General features: G+C 30.0%; 1 protein-coding gene across 5 annotated transcripts in view; it reads right to left on the bottom strand.

Moving 5' to 3' along the window:
- The window catches only part of LOC142323678 (glycine receptor subunit alpha-2-like), a 58,956-nt gene that overhangs the window by 27,260 nt on the left and 12,367 nt on the right, over positions 1-19,329 (bottom strand). For 2 of the 5 annotated variants that reach the window (XM_075363768.1, XM_075363769.1), the window contains exon 2: positions 12,495-12,576. In XM_075363768.1, the coding sequence (XP_075219883.1) occupies positions 12,495-12,576 (82 nt within the window). Of the gene's footprint in view, positions 1-8,606; positions 9,261-12,494; positions 12,577-13,610; positions 14,043-19,329 lie in introns of those variants that run through there. The other 3 variants (XM_075363767.1, XM_075363766.1, XM_075363770.1) reach the window with 3 other exon arrangements.

Genomic DNA, 19,329 nt, shown 5'->3' with positions numbered 1-19,329 from the left:
ATTGTCCAACTAGAGAAAACAGCCCAAAGCGAGAGAAGAAAATAGAGCTGTTAGCCAAAAGAGTTTGTCTCCTTTGAGGAATGAACCTTCAACCAGTTCTAAGGCGAAGAACGGTGAAAGCAGAACAGAGAACCATAAGCAAAAGTGGAAATAGCAAAAATCCCTATGCTGGGATCTAAGATAATAAATATAAAAATATTGGAAAAAGAAGATTTAATAAAAACAAAAATGGAGCCTCCAAAATCAAGGAGGCCTTTAAGTGAGAGGGCAAGGACTTTGGCCACTACATACGTTCTTGTGGTAAGTGCATCTAGTATTGACTGTGATGTACTTCTCACCGTGCCACTGGAACCTATGTCGTCTGATGCTGGCAGCAGGAGATCCTCTGCGATTTCTGGCGGGGATATGAAGATTCCATTTCAGAGGCCTCAAATACCTTGGAATTTGACATTGAGGCCTTTAGGAAGATGGAAAAAAGAAGCAAAAAAGAATGGCCTAAGGGAAAACCTAGGCGGTAGGTCATAAGAAGAAGTCAGTCTTTAAGTGTTTTGACAATTTTTAATGAAAAATAATCATTTTATTTTTTGTGTAACATGAAGATGTTTCAACAACTTTGACAGAAGTGGTCTGTGAGTTGTTTAAGTGGCAAGGGAACTTTACATTCTTGTCTCGTGTGTTTTAAAATTTTAATATAACTGTATTTTTTAATTTTTGTAAAGTGTTTTTGAAAGTATGAATTTGATTTGTGATTTGTGAATGTGATATGTTTTCGTAAGAAATGATTTATATTTTTAAGCGGCAAAGGTCCTTTACACCATTGTCATCTTGTGTTTCTTTTGGGTTTTAATATTCCATGACAAGTCTTTATTAGATGATGAATATTGACAAAACTAGTCTTATGACTATGTCACAAGTGTTTTTATCAAGTTGGTAAAGAAATATTTTCTTTTTTCTTTTGATGTGTAATGACCAAAGTAGTTGATGCCTCTTAAAACTTCAATGAAAAAAAAAGATTTTACCTAATGTATAAATATTCCATTATAGAGGGTCTGTATGTAATTTCCAATGCCAACCATTATGAAAAATAAACTCAATTTTAAATAATTATATAACAAAAGAAAACTGTAGTTTCTAAAAAAAATAATTTTAAGTGGCACTCACTACAATGATCATTTGCAATAAATCACAGCAGCATACAGTGAAAATTTACCCAGAATTATTTAATTTCATTGTTCAGAGAAACCAGTTTACTAAACCTGGTTTTGGCCATTGACATTTATTCTTACTTCATAATCTTTTATTTTCAGGATAACCCTGAGATATTCCAGGTCTTGGAATTAACCAGGTTAATTCCAGATCTTGTTTATGTGATTAGATGTGACTGACTTTGATGTAATGTGTACAGTGTGCGGCATGAGATATGTTTTCTGAGTGATGATTGGATATCGTGGAGTGTGTGGTGAGATTTAGTCTGATGTTTGGTATCTTGTGGGTGTGAAGTCCGTGTCTGTTGACTTCGGTGTCTGAATGTGTGTGAGGGCATATTCCCCCTTCCTGAAGTAACGCACACCAGCTGTATCAGGAAGGGTGGGTAGCCAGGGGTGTAGGTTTATTTGGTAGTGCTCAGGAACACATATGCATTTAATAAAATCTTGTGGAACCTGTTAGTGAGCCCGACACTGCCCAGGCACCCCCGTAAATTCCTCCACCTCTTAAAAAAAAAAAGATCTTGTTAAACCAAAGCTTTTAAGAGGTTCAGTCTATCACTTTTGCCACAAAAAAATAAAACTATAAAAATTAATTATAATATTATTTTTGAAAGAAAACTATTAATAATATTTTAATCTGTATCATTGATTTCACAACAATCATGAAATAATATTAGAACTAATAACATGTATGACTTACTTGTATATTATTGTGAATTATTTATCCAAATATTTTTGGGGATCTTGCTGCCCCTTCAATAGAAGAATGAATTTTAAAAGTCTTGATACCAATAAGTCATAGCATTCCACATGAAGTGCTGTTGTTAGCATGAAACTTTTAAGATCAGAGACTACTGTGTAGGTGATCAAACAGTGTATTTAATATGTTTTTTTTAAGGTATAGTTTTTGTGTGCTTATAAATCTGATAATGTTCAAGTGTGTTGGGTTTATAGGTTTTCTTGTGCTAACTTGACCTGATATTTGAACAGTATCAAATTTACAAACCCTAACACACAAAAACCATGTATTAAATGAACAAATACCAATACAAATTAAGTACATTGTTTGATAACCAACACAACAGTCTCCTTTTTTAAAATCTTTACTCCAACTATAGTACCACCAGCTATACAGTGTTGTTGCAGTGTACATTTCAACTGGTAACACTAACTCCCAACAACTCTAAAATTCATCCTTGTACTGAAAGAAATATCAATATTGGTGAAAATTTTCTGATAGATTCGCATAGAAATGCAAATCATAAATGTTATCAATTTCTAATATAATAATTTAATTAATGAGTATCATCTAATATAAAATAATAACTTTTTAATTACTGTATTTTAGAATTTTGTACATCAACAATAAACTGTTATTCTGCAATACCTGGAATGTCTCAGAGAGTAGCAATCTGGAAATTGAATGTTGTAAAGTAAAACAAAACACCAATGGCTGAAGTCAAATTTAATAAACCAGTTCCAATAGAATACCCTAGTTAAATAATGTCAGATGAAGTTTCAATGCTTAATATTAATATTTTTTAATAGCTAATGACAAAATTAATCATATACAAAGTTACAGTTATGTGCTAATTGTCTAGGTTTATGTACATAAACAGAGTCCTACATAACTGTTTGCTAGGATCTCCAGTAAAAACCAATGAATTTGTAAATTATTAAAATTTATTAACTACATGTATAAACATCAGTGTCTGATACTATTTGCCTCATATATTACTATTAACTTATTCAAACAAGATCTCAAGAGACTTACAAAGAATTCAGTTCCACTTTTGTATAGCACTATTCAATTGCATTATTCCTTGAAACAAGAAATTTTGTGAATGGAACACACTCAGTCTGGGTTGAATGAATTTGTGGATCTTCCAAGAATGGAAGGATATTTCATTATAGAACAGTTTCCTGATATATAATTTATTCCATTATTGCCTACTTCTAATTATTATCCATATAAATCTGGATCATACTGTCATATGACATAAATATATCTGTCCATTATTTCATACTTATGTAATTCTAGACTCCCATGAATTGGTTTTGTGGGACTTGCTTCTTTGTACAAACCGCAAAAAAAAATTTGGAGACTCTTCTTAATAACAACAGAATTAACACACATAGGTAAATAATTATCTATATAGGAGTATGAGGATTTAGGAACCCACAATATAAATTTATAGGAATTTATTTCATTATAAGAGGTACTTAATTACCTATGCACTTATTTATTTATTCATATGCACCCTCAATTAAACAAATTTTACTTTTTCTACAAAGATTTTTTTCCTCTTTGTCTATGTTATCACTTTTCAAGAAAGGCTTAAATTTGTTGTTAAGCTATTAATTTAACAATCCACATCAATGGACAAGTTGCCTATTAAACCATTAAACTTTGCATAGCAATAAAAATATTATGGTAATGTAACTATTAAAATTCATGTCTGTCAATGGTGACCAGCAACAGGCAACCTGACATGAGACATAAGTAATTCTTCATAGTAGCATAATAGCACCAGAATGCAGTGCTATTCAGAATATTTCTTCGAGTAAGAATGTATTTTTTACTTTTGATAACATTTTTCAGATTTTCTAACAGTTGCCTTGTTGAACCTGATGATGCATTAGTTAGCTCTGATACAGGTCATATTTGATATATTAGTGTAATGTTATACTGTCTTCTGATTACTCAAATCTAAATTAAAGAGTAGAGCATCAATCTATTTTATAATAATAATTCAGGAAAGAAGTAAAGAAAGTATAAAACTAGAAGTTAGGTAACAGAAAGATAATTTGTATCCATAATTTAACTCTTTTATTTTTAATATCAATCCTTAATGATTGGAATTAGGATAAGTAAAAAGTTTAACTAATTTCTTGTTAAAAAAAAAACAAATAAACTGAACTAAAAAAACTACAATAAATCAAACTAAAATAAATGAAAACAAGGTATGGAAATAAAGAACTAAATATCATTATGCAGTATTCAATTAAATAAAATAATGGGTGACCAATCAACTTTCAGACAGTTTTAATTTGTTTAAATACATTTTTAATGTTGTAGAAATAGCAGGCATTTAAGGTTGCCTAATGATTAAGTTCTCACCAGCTCTTACATTGATAAGAAAATTTTGTCCTTCAATGAAAATATTTAAATGCAGTTGGGGGGCTCTTTAATACAGAATAATTACTATTCAGAGCTCTTTAATGTAGAACAATTACTATTCAGAGCCCCCTGACTACTTTTAATTATTTTTGTTGAAGGACAAAAGTTTTTGTTTAGTCCTATAATTTCCATACCTTGTTTTCTTTTTTTTTAATTTTCTGGCAGTTGTTTTTTTTTAAATTTTTATAATCGGTTTATTATTTAATACTTTTTAGTGACCATCGAGAAAAATCCACGATCCGAAAACTTATGGATATACCATATTTAACGTACTTATCCAAATGGGGAAGCATTTCAATTTATTTATTTAATTGGCATATACCAATCTAAACTTACAGATTTCTCAAGCGGTCGAGTTCCTTGAGAGACTTTTTATTGTGCGGATAATACAGCAATTTTCTGGGATCCAAACAACTAATGGCTAAACTTTCCAATTATCTCACACGGCATAATGCTACTGAAGCCAAGCCCTTGGCAAACATGTGAGTGCTCAGATCTACAACAGCTCTATCTAGGGTAGTCCTTTGTAGTTTATGCACCGTCACAGCTCAGTACAATATTAGTGGCAGCATATGCCGTTCTCCTTTGCCCTGTCCCCTTAAGCATCAAATTCAACAATAGTGGACTCGATCCCCAATCTGATGCTGATAGCATTACCTCTAATTGTACTGTCATCAAACTCTACAAAGATCGTTTGTGGAAGCTTACCGGGCTCAAGTTGGTCTCGGCGTAGCGCAGGTCACTCAATTTTTCTGAGTATTTCAGTTAATTTTTGTTCTGGTTTGGATCGATGATCTGTTAGAGTGAGAGTGTACCTGATGCATACAAAAGTTAGCCTTCAACCTACTAACAACCCACCTACTCCATTTGAATTTTGTAAAAATTGGACGATTATTTGCAGAGATATTATAAGATAACCTCTTTCCACCTCCCAAAGCAGCGCCCCAGAGGCACCCTGTTTGTTACTAGTTGATGGTGATGATTGGTCCAGCCTCGCACGAGGTGCTTGCATCACCTCACCACTCAAGCCTCACACGCAGTCGCTACAGGAAGCCCATCATTATTAATGCAAGGTATCAGATAGATTATATCATGGCTAAACAAAGATTTAGAAATCAACTCCTTGACTGCAAAGCATATCCTGGAGCAGACATTGATAGTGACCATAATTTAGTGAAAATGAAATGTAAATTGGGGTTTAAAAAACTGAAGAAAAGGTGTCTGATGAATTGGTGGAATTTAGAGAAGCTTGAGGAAGAGCAGGTAAAAAGATGTTTGAGGAGGACATCACAAGAGATCTGAGTAAAAATGACAATTAAGAAATCAACAATGAGAAATTAAGAAATCAACAATTAAGAAATACCATAAAAAGGAAGTGCAAATTAGCGAAAGGAGAGTGGATTAAAAAAAGTGTTCAGAAGTGGAAAGAGAAATGATCATTAGTAAAGTAGATGGAGCATACAGGAAAGTTAAAGAGGATTTTGTAGTACATATATTAAAATCTAATAATGTGTTAAGTAAAGATGGGACACCAATTTATAATACAAAAAGAAAGGTCAAAAGGAGGGTGGAATATATTAAAGAGTTATATGGAGGAAATTAATTAGAAAATGGTGTTGAAGAAGAGAAGGTCAAAGAGTATGAAAAAGGGAGATACAATACTAAGATTAGAATTTAATAGAACATTAAAGAATTTGACTCATCTGCACTGCACAGTGCAGGTGAGGAAGCCATAGATAGATTATACAAACTGGTATGTAATATTTACGAAAAAGGGGAAGTTCTGTCAGACTTCAAAAAAAGTGTTATTGTCATGATATCAAAGAAAGCAAGCGCAGATAAATGTGAAGAATACAGAACAATTGGCTTAACTGCTCACTCATCAAAAATCTTAAGTTCTGTACAGAAGAATTGAAAGAAGAGTGCAACAAGTATTAAGAGAAGACCAATTTGGTCTCAGGTAAAGTATAGGAACAAAGGAAACAATTTTAGCACTCAGATTAATCATAGAAGGAAGATTAAAGAAAAATAAACCGATATACTTAGCATTTATAGACTTAGAAAAGGCATTTGATAACATAGAATGTTCAGCATTTAAAAAAATTTAGGGTTCATGTATAGAGATAGAAGAACAGTTGCTAACATTTACAGGAACCAAACTGCAACAGTAATAATAGAAGAACATAAGATAGAAGCCGTAATAAAAAAGGGAGTCCGACAAGGATGCTCCCTATCATTGTTACTTTTTAATCTTTACACAGTTAATGATATTAAAGAACAATTTAGATCCAGAGTAACAGAGCAAGGTGAAAAGATAAAGATGCTACGATTTGCTGATAATATAGTAATTCTAGCTGAGAATAAAAAAGATTTAGAAGAAACAATAAATGAAGGAATGAAACAATGAAGGGTGAAGTACTACGCAAGAACTACCGCATGAAAATAAACAAGAACAAAACAAAAGTAATGAAGTGCAGTAGAAATAATGTAGATGGAACACTGAATATAAAAATAGGAAGAGAAAAGATTATGGAAGTAGAAAAAATTTATTATTTGGGAAGTAGAATTACTAAAAATGGACAAAGCAGGAACGATATAAAATACCAAATATCACAGCCAAAACGAGCTTTCAGTCAGAAATATAATTTGTTTACATCAAAAATAAATTTAAACATCAGGAAAACATTTTTGAAAGTATATGTTTGTAGCATAGCTTATATTGAAGTGAAACTTGACAATTGGAGTACCTGAGAAGAAAAGATTAGAAGCTTTTGAAATGTGGTGCTATAGGAGAATGTTAAAAATCAGATGGGTGGATAAAGTGACAAAATATAGTTAATATAGTTGAAAAAATATAGTTAAAAGAAGAAACAGACTTATAGGCCACATATTAAGGCATCCTGGAATAGTTGCTTTAATATTGGAGGGACAGGTAGATGGGAAAAATTGTGCAGGCAGGCAATGTTTAGAATATGTAAAGCAAATTGTTAGAGATGTAGGATGTAGGGAGTACATTGAAATAAAAGAACTGGCACTTGATAGAGAATCTTGGAGAGCTTCATCTGATTAAAGACAAAAAAAAGCTTATTATAATGTGGTTATAATGGATCTTTAGCTATAAACTGTGTAAATAAATATATTTGGTTCTGAATCAGAATGTTGTTGAGATCTATGATTTTAATATTTTTCAATTCAAATCTATTGTGGGTTTCTTTTTAAGTTAAAAATGTAGATTTTAGTGAAAGTGGTAACAAAAAATTTGCATCACTATTTCCCCCAAGATTGTAATTTCTTTTTTTAATAGTATTTTAGTTCAAGATTGCCATTATGATGAAATTATATCGACTGATACTAAATAACAAACCTAAGTACCATTTTAAGTACTAAATAGTACTTAAATAGTACATTTAAATAGTACATTTTGCATTATAGGTATGGGAACTATTTTGCAAAATTTTCAAGCTGAATTTCTTAAAAATGGTTCATAAAATTCTGACAGTACCTAAATATATTTATTTTTGTCTGTTTAGTGCTGTACTTATACATCCAGATGCACTTAAAAATTTTCAAAAATGTATAAAAAATTATGATCTTAAAATTTCTTCAAAATGTTAAGTTTCATCAAATTTTAATTTTTCTAAAACATTTTAATACATTTATTTTTAAATTAACTAATTTTTACCCATGTTTTTAACAATTGCAAACAATCTGTTATTAATGCAATTGTTCACCCATATTAGGTCCTTTTCAGATATCCATCAAGGCAGTAACTGTTTATTTGAAATAAACACTACTTATATGCATATATTGAATTAGTCACTTTTTATATTTGTATTCAAACAAACATCTAAATATAGAAGTTTTTACCTAATTTTTAAAATAAAAACCTTTTATATATACACTGTTGCAGACTCACTACTTTATGTTACTCATCAATTTGAGCCTAATGACTTCTACTTTTCCTTAACAAAATATAGGAAAACTTATCCATAGTTAAAAAATAGTATATAAAAATTAATACTGAGAAAAGAAGAGTTATGATATAAGAAATTAGAATTAATTTTTTTTTAATTGATAAGAAAAAACTTTGTTTGATTTCATTAAGTAACAATATCCTTCAGTATATTATTATTGTATACTCTTAACACAACCAAAACAAGATTTTTTTTTATAAAACTACTAATAAAATGATTATACTTGAAATTAATGACACACACACTTCTTGTGACTCATCCATTATCTGCTGAAGTTCAACATAATGGTTGTATCGCTTGTCTCTTACACACAAACTTGCGACGAGCTGTTGAATTTGTGTATAAACAGAAACTGTTTGATTGATAAACAGTGGTGGTGGTGTTGTCATAGGAAACCAACGTGCATCATAAATATCAAAAAGTGTTGAGGACACATAATTTTGAGAATTCCATTTTCTCAATTGTTCTAAAACTGGAATCAGATTTTTTAAACGGAAACACTTTTCTCCCATTCCATGACAATACTTTAAAATTTTTTTGGATACATTATTATTTTCAATAAAAACTGATACATTTCCATAACGTGTAACAATAAAATCTAAAACTCGAGCATTAGGAACCCAATCCCTGGCACCATGCACTAAAACAACTCCTGATTCTGAAATCTTTTCTTCTGTCAATTCCTCTGTGTTTTCCATTCGATGTATTATTGAACACCTACGCAACTGCTCCTTTTGTTCATGATGGGTAAGCAAGAAAAGATGTCTATGTAAAGGCTGCGTACATGTGCCAGATTTCCTGTGACACAATTTTTCTGTCCGAGGGCGATATCTGAATACTGGCTCAGGTTCTGGGACTCTTGGTCTTCTCCGATGTAATTTTGGATGGAAACAGCTCCTGGAACATACCCTAACGCTACTACCAACATCTTTACTCAATAAAATTTATATAATGAAAAGTAGATTTAAGGGAAAGATTTAAGAAATCTTAAATAAATATGGCTACTGATATTAACATTTGTAATGAGGAACTTATTTTTACAAAGTAGAAATTTAAAACTAACAGAAAATCCATCTGTAAGCATTCTTTATCAATTGCCAACAAATCTACAGGAACAAAAATATTTATTATGAATGAAGGGAAAATGTAAATAATGTTCATGGTATTGTCCCATAATTTATAACTTATATTTAAGCTTTTACATTAATCAACAACAGCTTTAGAGATCTCTTATTGTGTTGGAAGATTTTGAATTTCAAGCAGTACAACTAAGTTATTTATCAACTACTGCAATTCTCTAATTTTAATTCTTAATAACTTATTATTATTGAAATGCTGTTTCATTTAGGCTTTACACTATCAGAAAATTTGAATATATGATAGCCAATCTTATGAAAGATGGTAATTATAATTTTGAAAACTATTTTTTAAGCAGAACAATGAACCATTTAAAAAATTTTATGTTTACTAACACAGGGGAATTGACCAATAACTCTAAATAAAACTATAGACAAAATGTATATAGTTAATCATTTATTTAAAAAAAAATGCAATGAGTCATCTCTAAGCTACACTGAATTTGTACAGTTTGGCCAAATTAATTGATTTATGTATATGTAAATCATTATCAGTAATAATAAATGAACCACTAAATACAGTGGAACGGTTAAGAGAACAACAGTACTCATCATTGACAGGGACATTTTCATCCTTGTTTATTTATTTACACAGATTTTAAAAACAACGTCGAATATCATTTCTTTAAAACAATAAATAAAGTTATCATAGAAATATAACAAATGCTTAAATTATATAAATATCAATTAACTTAATTCCAAAGTGAAAAGTTAAGATTACAAAAACCATAAAACTACAAAAAATAAAATATCACATAATTGATTAAAAAAAAAAGTATTGATATACCTTGATATAAAATAATTAATTAATCATTAATTATTGCATGTAATACTAAAGTAATAACAATAATGTAAAATACAAATGCTGTTTATTATAATATATAAAAACAATTTTTGTATTATATCCTTATATGAAAAAAGTAATTTTAGAATAATTTTTTATAACTTTGTTATACATCTAGACTACATAAAAATTTGTTAATCAAATTAATTGTACTTTATTATCATCTAATGCATTTAAATTAGATGAAATTTATTTTTAAAAACATACTCAAAGTGAAATCTTGTTCTTTTAAATTTATGCTGATTCTATGAATAAATATTGCTGTGATTCTTAATGATACCCCTTAGAATTAAAAATTGTATATTTTTTTATGATTAATTCACCATAGTATCTCAAAGCTAGTTTCGCATGGGAATACGAAATTGAAATTCTGAAAGGCATGAAAATCCCATTCCTGACGGGTTTGAATACTAGACCTCCAGATGAAAGGCTGAGAGATACTACAACTCTGCCTTGGAGATCACCAAAAATTATTGATATTTTTTAATGTAAAAAATTATATTAAAAATGATTAATTTTTGATTTTATGCTTACTAGTTTAATATTATGTTATTATAATTATTAATAGATTATATTAAAATAATTGATATTTTTTAATATAAGAAATTATATTAAAGACATAATGATGAATAATATTATTTTTCTTGAAAGCATCCTGAAATCATTCCCAGTAGTCTATCTGTACTGTTTTCTTTTGAAGAAAAAGTATTCTGTCAGTTATTTATTACCTTACCAGCTGAACCCCACCAAACAACACCAAAGATAAATAATTTCATAATAAGCTTGCAATAGTATCCTGCTATCAATGTACGTGTGAAGGGCTCTAAGCAAGAAAATCTGTTCAGATATTTTCATACAGACTAACTCTAGTGTGTTTAGGCTAATTTATATCATCATTAAAATTTATGCCCAAAAATCATAACCTTTTATGATTTTTTGTCGAAACTTTGTTTATATTTGCTATATTAAAACTTTCAATGTTAGGTTTTCTTCTGAAACTAGTAAACCTGCATCATATGTTGGATATGAAACACATTTATTTTTGTCAGTAACGGGATCATTCAGGTAAAAAATAAACAATGGACCTAGAATTGAAACTGGTACACCACTACTATAATATTTCTACATGAAACTATCTTCCATGAAATCAATTTTTTGGTACATTGCTCTTGATCCATCAACTCTAGTAATGATCTATTTAGACATGTAAGTTTAAGTTATCAAATATTTCAGATCAATCAACTTTGGTATATATTTTTTATTATAAGTTATTGCAGTAAATATCTACTTTGTTTATTATTGAAAAAAAATTATGTGGTATCAGATTATAACCAGATAGGTTTTACTAATAAGTAAAATAAATATTTACTGTAATAATATAGATTTTAATAAAAATTCAAGACTGAAGAGCTAAGAATCACAAGAATCTTCTCTATTGGTGAATTCTGTTCACTTAATACCATATTTAGTGGCTTATTTATTGTTGATAAGAAATAAAGTTCGGTGAATACTGTATTTAAAATTATTATTTATATATATATATATATATATATATATATATATATATATATATAATTTTATATATAAATAATTTTATAAATAATAATTTTATATATATTATATATATATAAATTAAATTTTTTCCCCTTTCCTTTTTTTTACATTATTATCTCTGAAATAATAATTTAATTATTTTATAATGTAAGTAATAATTGAATGTAAGGTTGAAGATAAATCTAAAGACCAAAAGATGTATCTCTAAACTAATGAGTTCTGTTTTATTACTCAATTAGGTGATAAAATTTATTAATATTGATATATATATATATATATATATATAGCAAATATACAAGAAGCAAAAATATTTATTAATAATAAAATATGTGATAGATTATATGTTATTGAGATCACTGAAAACATTTAAAAAATGAAAAATAGATGTTAAAAATTATCATAGTACAAAATAGCAATTTAACAACAAAAATACCAAAAAAACTAAAAACAAGTTACTATGAGTCACTACATAGAAAACATCAATTAAATATTAATATCTGCATTACTGTTTAGATAAACTTAATATAAATGGGAGTAAATTTAACATAAAATAATAACAGTAATATAAATTGTCGAGTCAAAATTTCACATACTTACTGAGAAAAACTAAAGGATAAATTCCAAATTAAAACTCCAAGGTAAATTCCAATAATTAGGGACAGGTTCCTCATTCCAGTATCTAACAAAAGGAAAGCACACTTAATCAAATCATTAAAATTACTGTTCAACAAAACTTAGTTTTAAAATAATATAAAAATAAGATAAACTAACAAAAAATAATCAACCAAGATAATATGATAAGTATAGAATAAGTAGGAAGATTTTTTTTTCATGTAAGTTCATTAACAAATTTAACTATCAGATTATTAATCCATAATTACTTTAAATTTATCCATTAAAATAAAAATAAAATGGATACTTATCATAACATAATATATATTTCAGAAAATATACTTACAATACTTTTAGAACACATTAATTAATTGAACAAATAAAAATAATAAATGAATTTTTTATTGTAGCACAAAATCTTCTATTTTTTTTACATGAAATTAACAATTTTTTTTAAACAAATTAAGAAAAGAATACATCCAATTCTTAATCAATACAAAATGTGCTTAGTTATGTACTGTTTTTATAAGTTAACTCATTAAGCCATTATTGAAATTTAATGTAAGTAAAAACTTCCTTTGCATCTAACATTTTATTATATCTTAAAAATAATAATTTTATGATGAATTTTTCACTTTCAATAAACAAAAAATTGCTAATTTCTATTATAGTCAATATTTAGTGAATTTAAAATGAATGGTGCATGTAAATAAGACTGAAAAATAGTAAACATTGTCTTAAATTTTGAAAGCCATAGGAAAGCAAAAAAAAAATATATTTTTTAAATTAAATGAATATAAGAAAATACGTTTTGCTCATTTCTTGTAAAATGAAAAATAATTTTAGAAAAGGAACATTGCATGTTCAAAATTTAAGAGGTAAACAGTAATAAGTCTTTGCATTAAGGTTTATTTAGTAAAATAATGAAAAAAAGAAAAAAACAATTTATGCGATAAAAGATGATGAGTAGATACAATAATACGGGAATCTAGCAGCTTACTACCCAATAATACTATAATTTAATAAAAAAAAAAAAGGATAAAAATTATATTAAATAAATAATTTTTAACTCATAATTATAATTGTTTTTTGATTACATACACTGATAACAATAGACAGAACAGATGAAGATGGTTCACTTTAAATAAGGTGGACAGGTAGGCAGTTAGGTGGTTATGAAGTCCATGCCCGTTTATGTGGTTTCATCATGTAATCGTTGTCAGAAAAAACACTTCTGCTGAAGCTAGTTGACCTATCACGATGAAGTAAGAAGCAGTTGACCTGTATGTGTTGATTCATATCACATCATCGACCGAACCAACCCAACAGTCACTAGTATTGTGTGTATACACACACATACACACATACTTGTACATTTAACAAATACATATGCTATGCTGTTATACAAAAACCACCCCCTTTGCAGTATAATGGAATAAAGTGTTAACAAGATTACCGATTCCACTCACAAGGGTTCTTTCCCTATGACAATTTCACCCCTTCTCCTATCTCATTTAATACAAACACTGTTGTTTAGTTACAAACACATGGCACCTCCTATAACACACAAATCCAGATAAATCATAGATGTTTTTCATGAACTTAAGAATTTTGATAAGTAGAATCACATTTTTTTAAATTCAGCTAAGAAAATTACTTATAAATTTTGTTAATACACCTTTCAAAAGAAAAAATACACAAGAACATAAAAAAAAGATAAAAGTTATACCATTTATTTTTTAACATCACACACAAAAAAAAAGATTGTTGACTTGCCAAAGGTAAAAAATTGCTTAATAAAACATTTAACACTGTTCTTAATAAATAAGTATGTGAATAAGAAAAATATTTCACTAAATTTTACAAATCTTTTTTTTTAGTAAAATAATTAGCGGATTATTGCCTAACCACTCTATACCATTTGTTTAATAGATCGTTAACTGTATTAGATTTTGATAACCTCCTGTACATACGGCAAATTAAAGATAAGGAATTAAAATAAAGAAATGTTGAAAACAATATGATAATTATGTTTCATGGTTTTTCCCAAAATACACAGTTTTGTCTTAAACTAATATCTTCAATATAAATAATAAAGTCTAGTATGATTTGATTCTTTTTTGGACTAACAGTTATTTAAGCTTCAATAAGAAGTTTCACTTATTCCAGATGATTAATAGTGTTTAACTGGTATATAGTTTAACAATTGTTTTAATAAGTTCATCTCAACCCTGTATGGGAAGACCTTGTGATGCTTCTGGTTGCCACACCACCTCCTGTTCATAGCCCTGATGGGCTTTAACGGGAGTCGTCTTTCACCCTCTAACTTTTTACATCTCATAGTAATAAGCCAGGACTCGTTGTGATGCTACTGTTGTAAATGCCTCAGTAGACATTTACATCAGTGATTTATAAACTCAGCTTTTGCCTTCGCTGCAGGCATCATCTGGACATCTCGAATGTTCTACATCTTTGCCCTTTAATAATTTCATCTCAATTCCCCCCCCCCCCCCTGAGGGGAAGAAATCCCTCGAAGTAATGTGTCTGGTTGCTACACCAACCCCTCCATTCCTGGCCTCCTAGCCATGAGTGGCTTAATCGGAGAACATCTTTTCGCCCTCAAACTGATCACATTCCACAGTGTTCAGTCCGACCTCATGCCTTTAATAAGTTCAGATGAGAACTGGTGTATTCAACTTGGTATGGCCATTTCTTTAATAAGTTCATCCCAACCCCATAGGGGAAGAAACCCACCTAGTGACGTTCCGGTTGCCCCCCCCCCCACCCGTTCTAGCACTGTTCAGCTTTAACAGGAGTCGTCTATCGCCCTCTGATCTCATAGTAATAAGCCTGGCTTTCTTGGGATGCCAACGATGCAAATGCCTCGGTAGACATTTGCATCAGTGATTTAATAACTCAGCTTAGTGCCTTCGCTGTAGGCCTCGTCCGGACGTCTTGAATGACCTACATCGTAGCCCTCTGAACTAGCTAACTGAGCTCACGGAAGCGCGAACCCCTCACCAAGTTCTACTTATTATGAGCCAATTTTGTGAATGTCTTGTAATTCGAGGCAAAATAAATACAACATACCACCAAACATGTTGATCGCAACAACAAAATTTAGTCCTAGTTCCCTTAGCAAACTCAACTTAGTTTAAACCCCAGACTTATTTAATAAATTCAGTACAATCCCAGCTTATCTTAACCAAAACCTATGTTTCTAAAATAATAATCGATAAGAAACTAAAAATATATATATTAGAACCAGCCACTGTTTCAGTTACAGTTGGGAAGAGATTCATAATAACATTTTACTTCTATTTAAAGAAACACACTTATGAAGAAATTCAACAATTTCATTGCACACTTAATAAAAATAGCATCAATTTTAACACTACTTTACTGTAAATTGTTTACACAGAACCAGAACCTTATCCTGGACAGAGGATTGAATTCAGGGAGCCCACAGTTCATCAGTATGATCGGTTCTAAATCTGTATCTGAAATGAGCTGAGTGTGTGGTTGGCATGGACGGCTATTAGCATTCAGTATTGAGGGTATGACATCAAAATATTCTCTGCTTCAGCCAATTGAGGTTGGATTTGTGAGAATAGGGAAAGGTAGTTATGACTGAGGCAGGTATGAGGTTGCACTTTCAAGCCCAGAGGGAGCTCTCTACTGCTTGATTCATTCCACATGTCAGCCTTTCTATTCTAGCAATCTTTATCTTGCACTTTGCAAGCTAGACATCAATTTCCACTCTACAAAGCTGGTGACCCAGGCTTATGGTTGCTTGGACATCAGTGCAGTTTGTGGGCTGAAGCCAGGTGATTGTACCAAGGTCAGATTAGAGAGTTAGCAAGCCTAAAAACTCATTTGTCATTTGTGTGACGATTATCGCTGTGCAGAGGGAAATTCATGAGAATGAACCAGCCGTGTTGTACTTTGTTTATATCATTCACATTTCGGTAGATGACAATACTAGTCTGAGAGTCTATCTACATTCTGAACTATACAGTAACTATCAGTGACAGAACAGTGATGCATTGCTGCCAACGCATTACCCTCTTTGACACAGTCATCGGATTTTTTTAATAAAAAAACTGATCTACAAAGGACCGTAAAATAGTCACTCTGATTACAAACTCCACTTCTCCAAAATAATTCAAGGAGAAATTTACTTCAAATAATTCAAACTATGGGAAAATGTTTAATTTATGAACATCATTAACTTTTATTGCACTTTGTCAACTTCTATCAGAAAATTTAATTCGATTTTTGTATCATTAAACTGAGAAAATAAGTTGAATGCATAAACAAAGAGCCTGTATTTTATTATTTTATGATGCTGTAAATATGCAGATAAAATTTTAACTGGAATATAACATTTTTTTATTAGTTTCGGTAGTTATATACTGCTTTGTTAGGAATCTATTGGATTTAAACTGTTAAAATTATGGACAAGGATCGTACATGGTACTGGTTAACGGCAGCCTCCATATCAAGGCATAATTTGTTTGTTATTTAAAACTTAATTACAGTAATAATTGATGAGTATTATTACTTTTTTTTGGCAGAAAGGCTCCTGGGAGCCTTTCTCACCTGCACTGTGCAGTGCAGGTGAGGAAGTGATAGATAGATTATACAAACTAGTATGTAATATTTACGAAAAAGGGGAAGTTCTGTCAGACTTCAAAAAGAGTGTTACTGTCATGATATCAAAGAAAGCAAGCGCAGATAAATGTGAAGAATACAGAACAATTGGCTTAACTGCTCACGCATCAAAAATCTTAAGTTCTGTACAGAAGAATTGAAAGAAGAGTGCAACAAGTATTAAGAGAAGACCAATTTGGTCTCAGGTAAAGTATAGGAACAAAGGAAACAATTTTAGCACTCAGATTAATCATAGAAGGAAGATTAAAGAAAAATAAACCGATATACTTAGCATTTATAGACTTAGAAAAGGCATTTGATAACATAGAATGTTCAGCATTTAAAAAAATTTAGGGTTCATGTATAGAGATAGAAGAACAGTTGCTAACATTTACAGGAACCAAACTGCAACAGTAATAATAGAAGAACATAAGATAGAAGCCGTAATAAAAAAGGGAGTCCGACAAGGATGCTCCCTATCATTGTTACTTTTTAATCTTTACACAGTTAATGATATTAAAGAACAATTTAGATCCAGAGTAACAGAGCAAGGTGAAAAGATAAAGATGCTACGATTTGCTGATAATATAGTAATTCTAGCTGAGAATAAAAAAGATTTAGAAGAAACAATAAATGAAGGAATGAAACAATGAAGGGTGAAGTACAACGCAAGAACTACCGCATGAAAATAAACAAGAACAAAACAAAAGTAATGAAGTGCAGTAGAAATAATGTAGATGGAACACTGAATATAAAAATAGGAAGAGAAAAGATTATGGAAGTAGAAAAAATTTATTATTTGGGAAGTAGAATTACTAAAAATGGACAAAGCAGGAACGATATAAAATACCAAATATCACAGCCAAAACGAGCTTTCAGTCAGAAATATAATTTGTTTACATAAAAAATAAATTTAAACATCAGGAAAACATTTTTGAAAGTATATGTTTGTAGCATAGCTTTATATTGAAATGAAACTTGACAATCGGAGTACCTGAGAAGAAAAGAGTAGAAGCTTTTGAAATGTGGTGCTATAGGAGAATGTTAAAAATCAGATGGGTGGATAAAGTGACAAAATATAGTTAATATAGTTGAAAAAATATAGTTAAAAGAAGAAACAGACTTATAGGCCACATATTAAGGCATCCTGGAATAGTTGCTTTAATATTGGAGGGACAGGTAGATGGGAAAAATTGTGCAGGCAGGCAACGTTTAGAATATGTAAAACAAATTGTTAGGGATGTAGGATGTAGGGGGTATATTGAAATGAAAGAACTGGTACTAGATGGAGAATTTTGGAGAGCTGCATCAAACCAGTCAAATGACTGAAGACAAAAAAAGTAAACAATAAATTACTTTCTTAATTATTGCTGGGGGGCTCTTTGAGCTCACTTAAAATAATTAGTACAGTACATCCTGATATTGTTAAATTATATATTACTTTAAGTTTTATATTATTTGTAATATTAAATTACTCATTTATAAGTTAGTCAGGTGAGATTGACATACACCAGTTAGCCAGCCACAATGGGGATGATTTTGCTCACCCTATCTTGCATTGGAACTGTTTGTTTATATCGGTGAAATAGACTACTGTGTAACAATATCCTACTTAATACAATCTAAATATTTTTCAGTTTATTTTAAATTTATATTACTCCTGATGGTCAACCTCTTTTTAAAAAGCCCTCTTTGTATTAAACCATATGTTGACTAATAGATGTACTTTTTATTACATAATACATTCATGTTTTCAAACTTGTTCTTGATTCTAACTTTAACAACAAAGTAAAAACGTGCTTCATAAAACCTTGTAAAGATCAGTGTACTTGACTATGATATATTATATATCTCCATCTAATATAATTTACAGTCTAGTGCTATGGAGACACATATCTTGGTGCTTGGATATGCTAATGCTTCAGAAGACTACTGAGTAGTGACCGGCTTATCACTCACTGTAAGCCTATTTACAATCGTTGGTTATCCATATCAACTGTGGTCAATTAACTTATTTCTATTTTATATTATAGATATAACTTTAAAAAGACAAGTATAACTCTATGATAAATACTGGAAGAGATGTGTTACATATTTTAATTTACTGTTGGAGAAATAATAGTAACTTTCCTGTCTTGGCCTTGGAAGGTAAAAGAAGTTGAGATTT

This window comes from Lycorma delicatula, chromosome 4 (assembly GCF_047948215.1).
Source record: "Lycorma delicatula isolate Av1 chromosome 4, ASM4794821v1, whole genome shotgun sequence".
NCBI classification, from domain to species: domain Eukaryota; kingdom Metazoa; phylum Arthropoda; class Insecta; order Hemiptera; family Fulgoridae; genus Lycorma; species Lycorma delicatula.
This window is presented reverse-complemented; position numbering and strand designations above follow the sequence as displayed.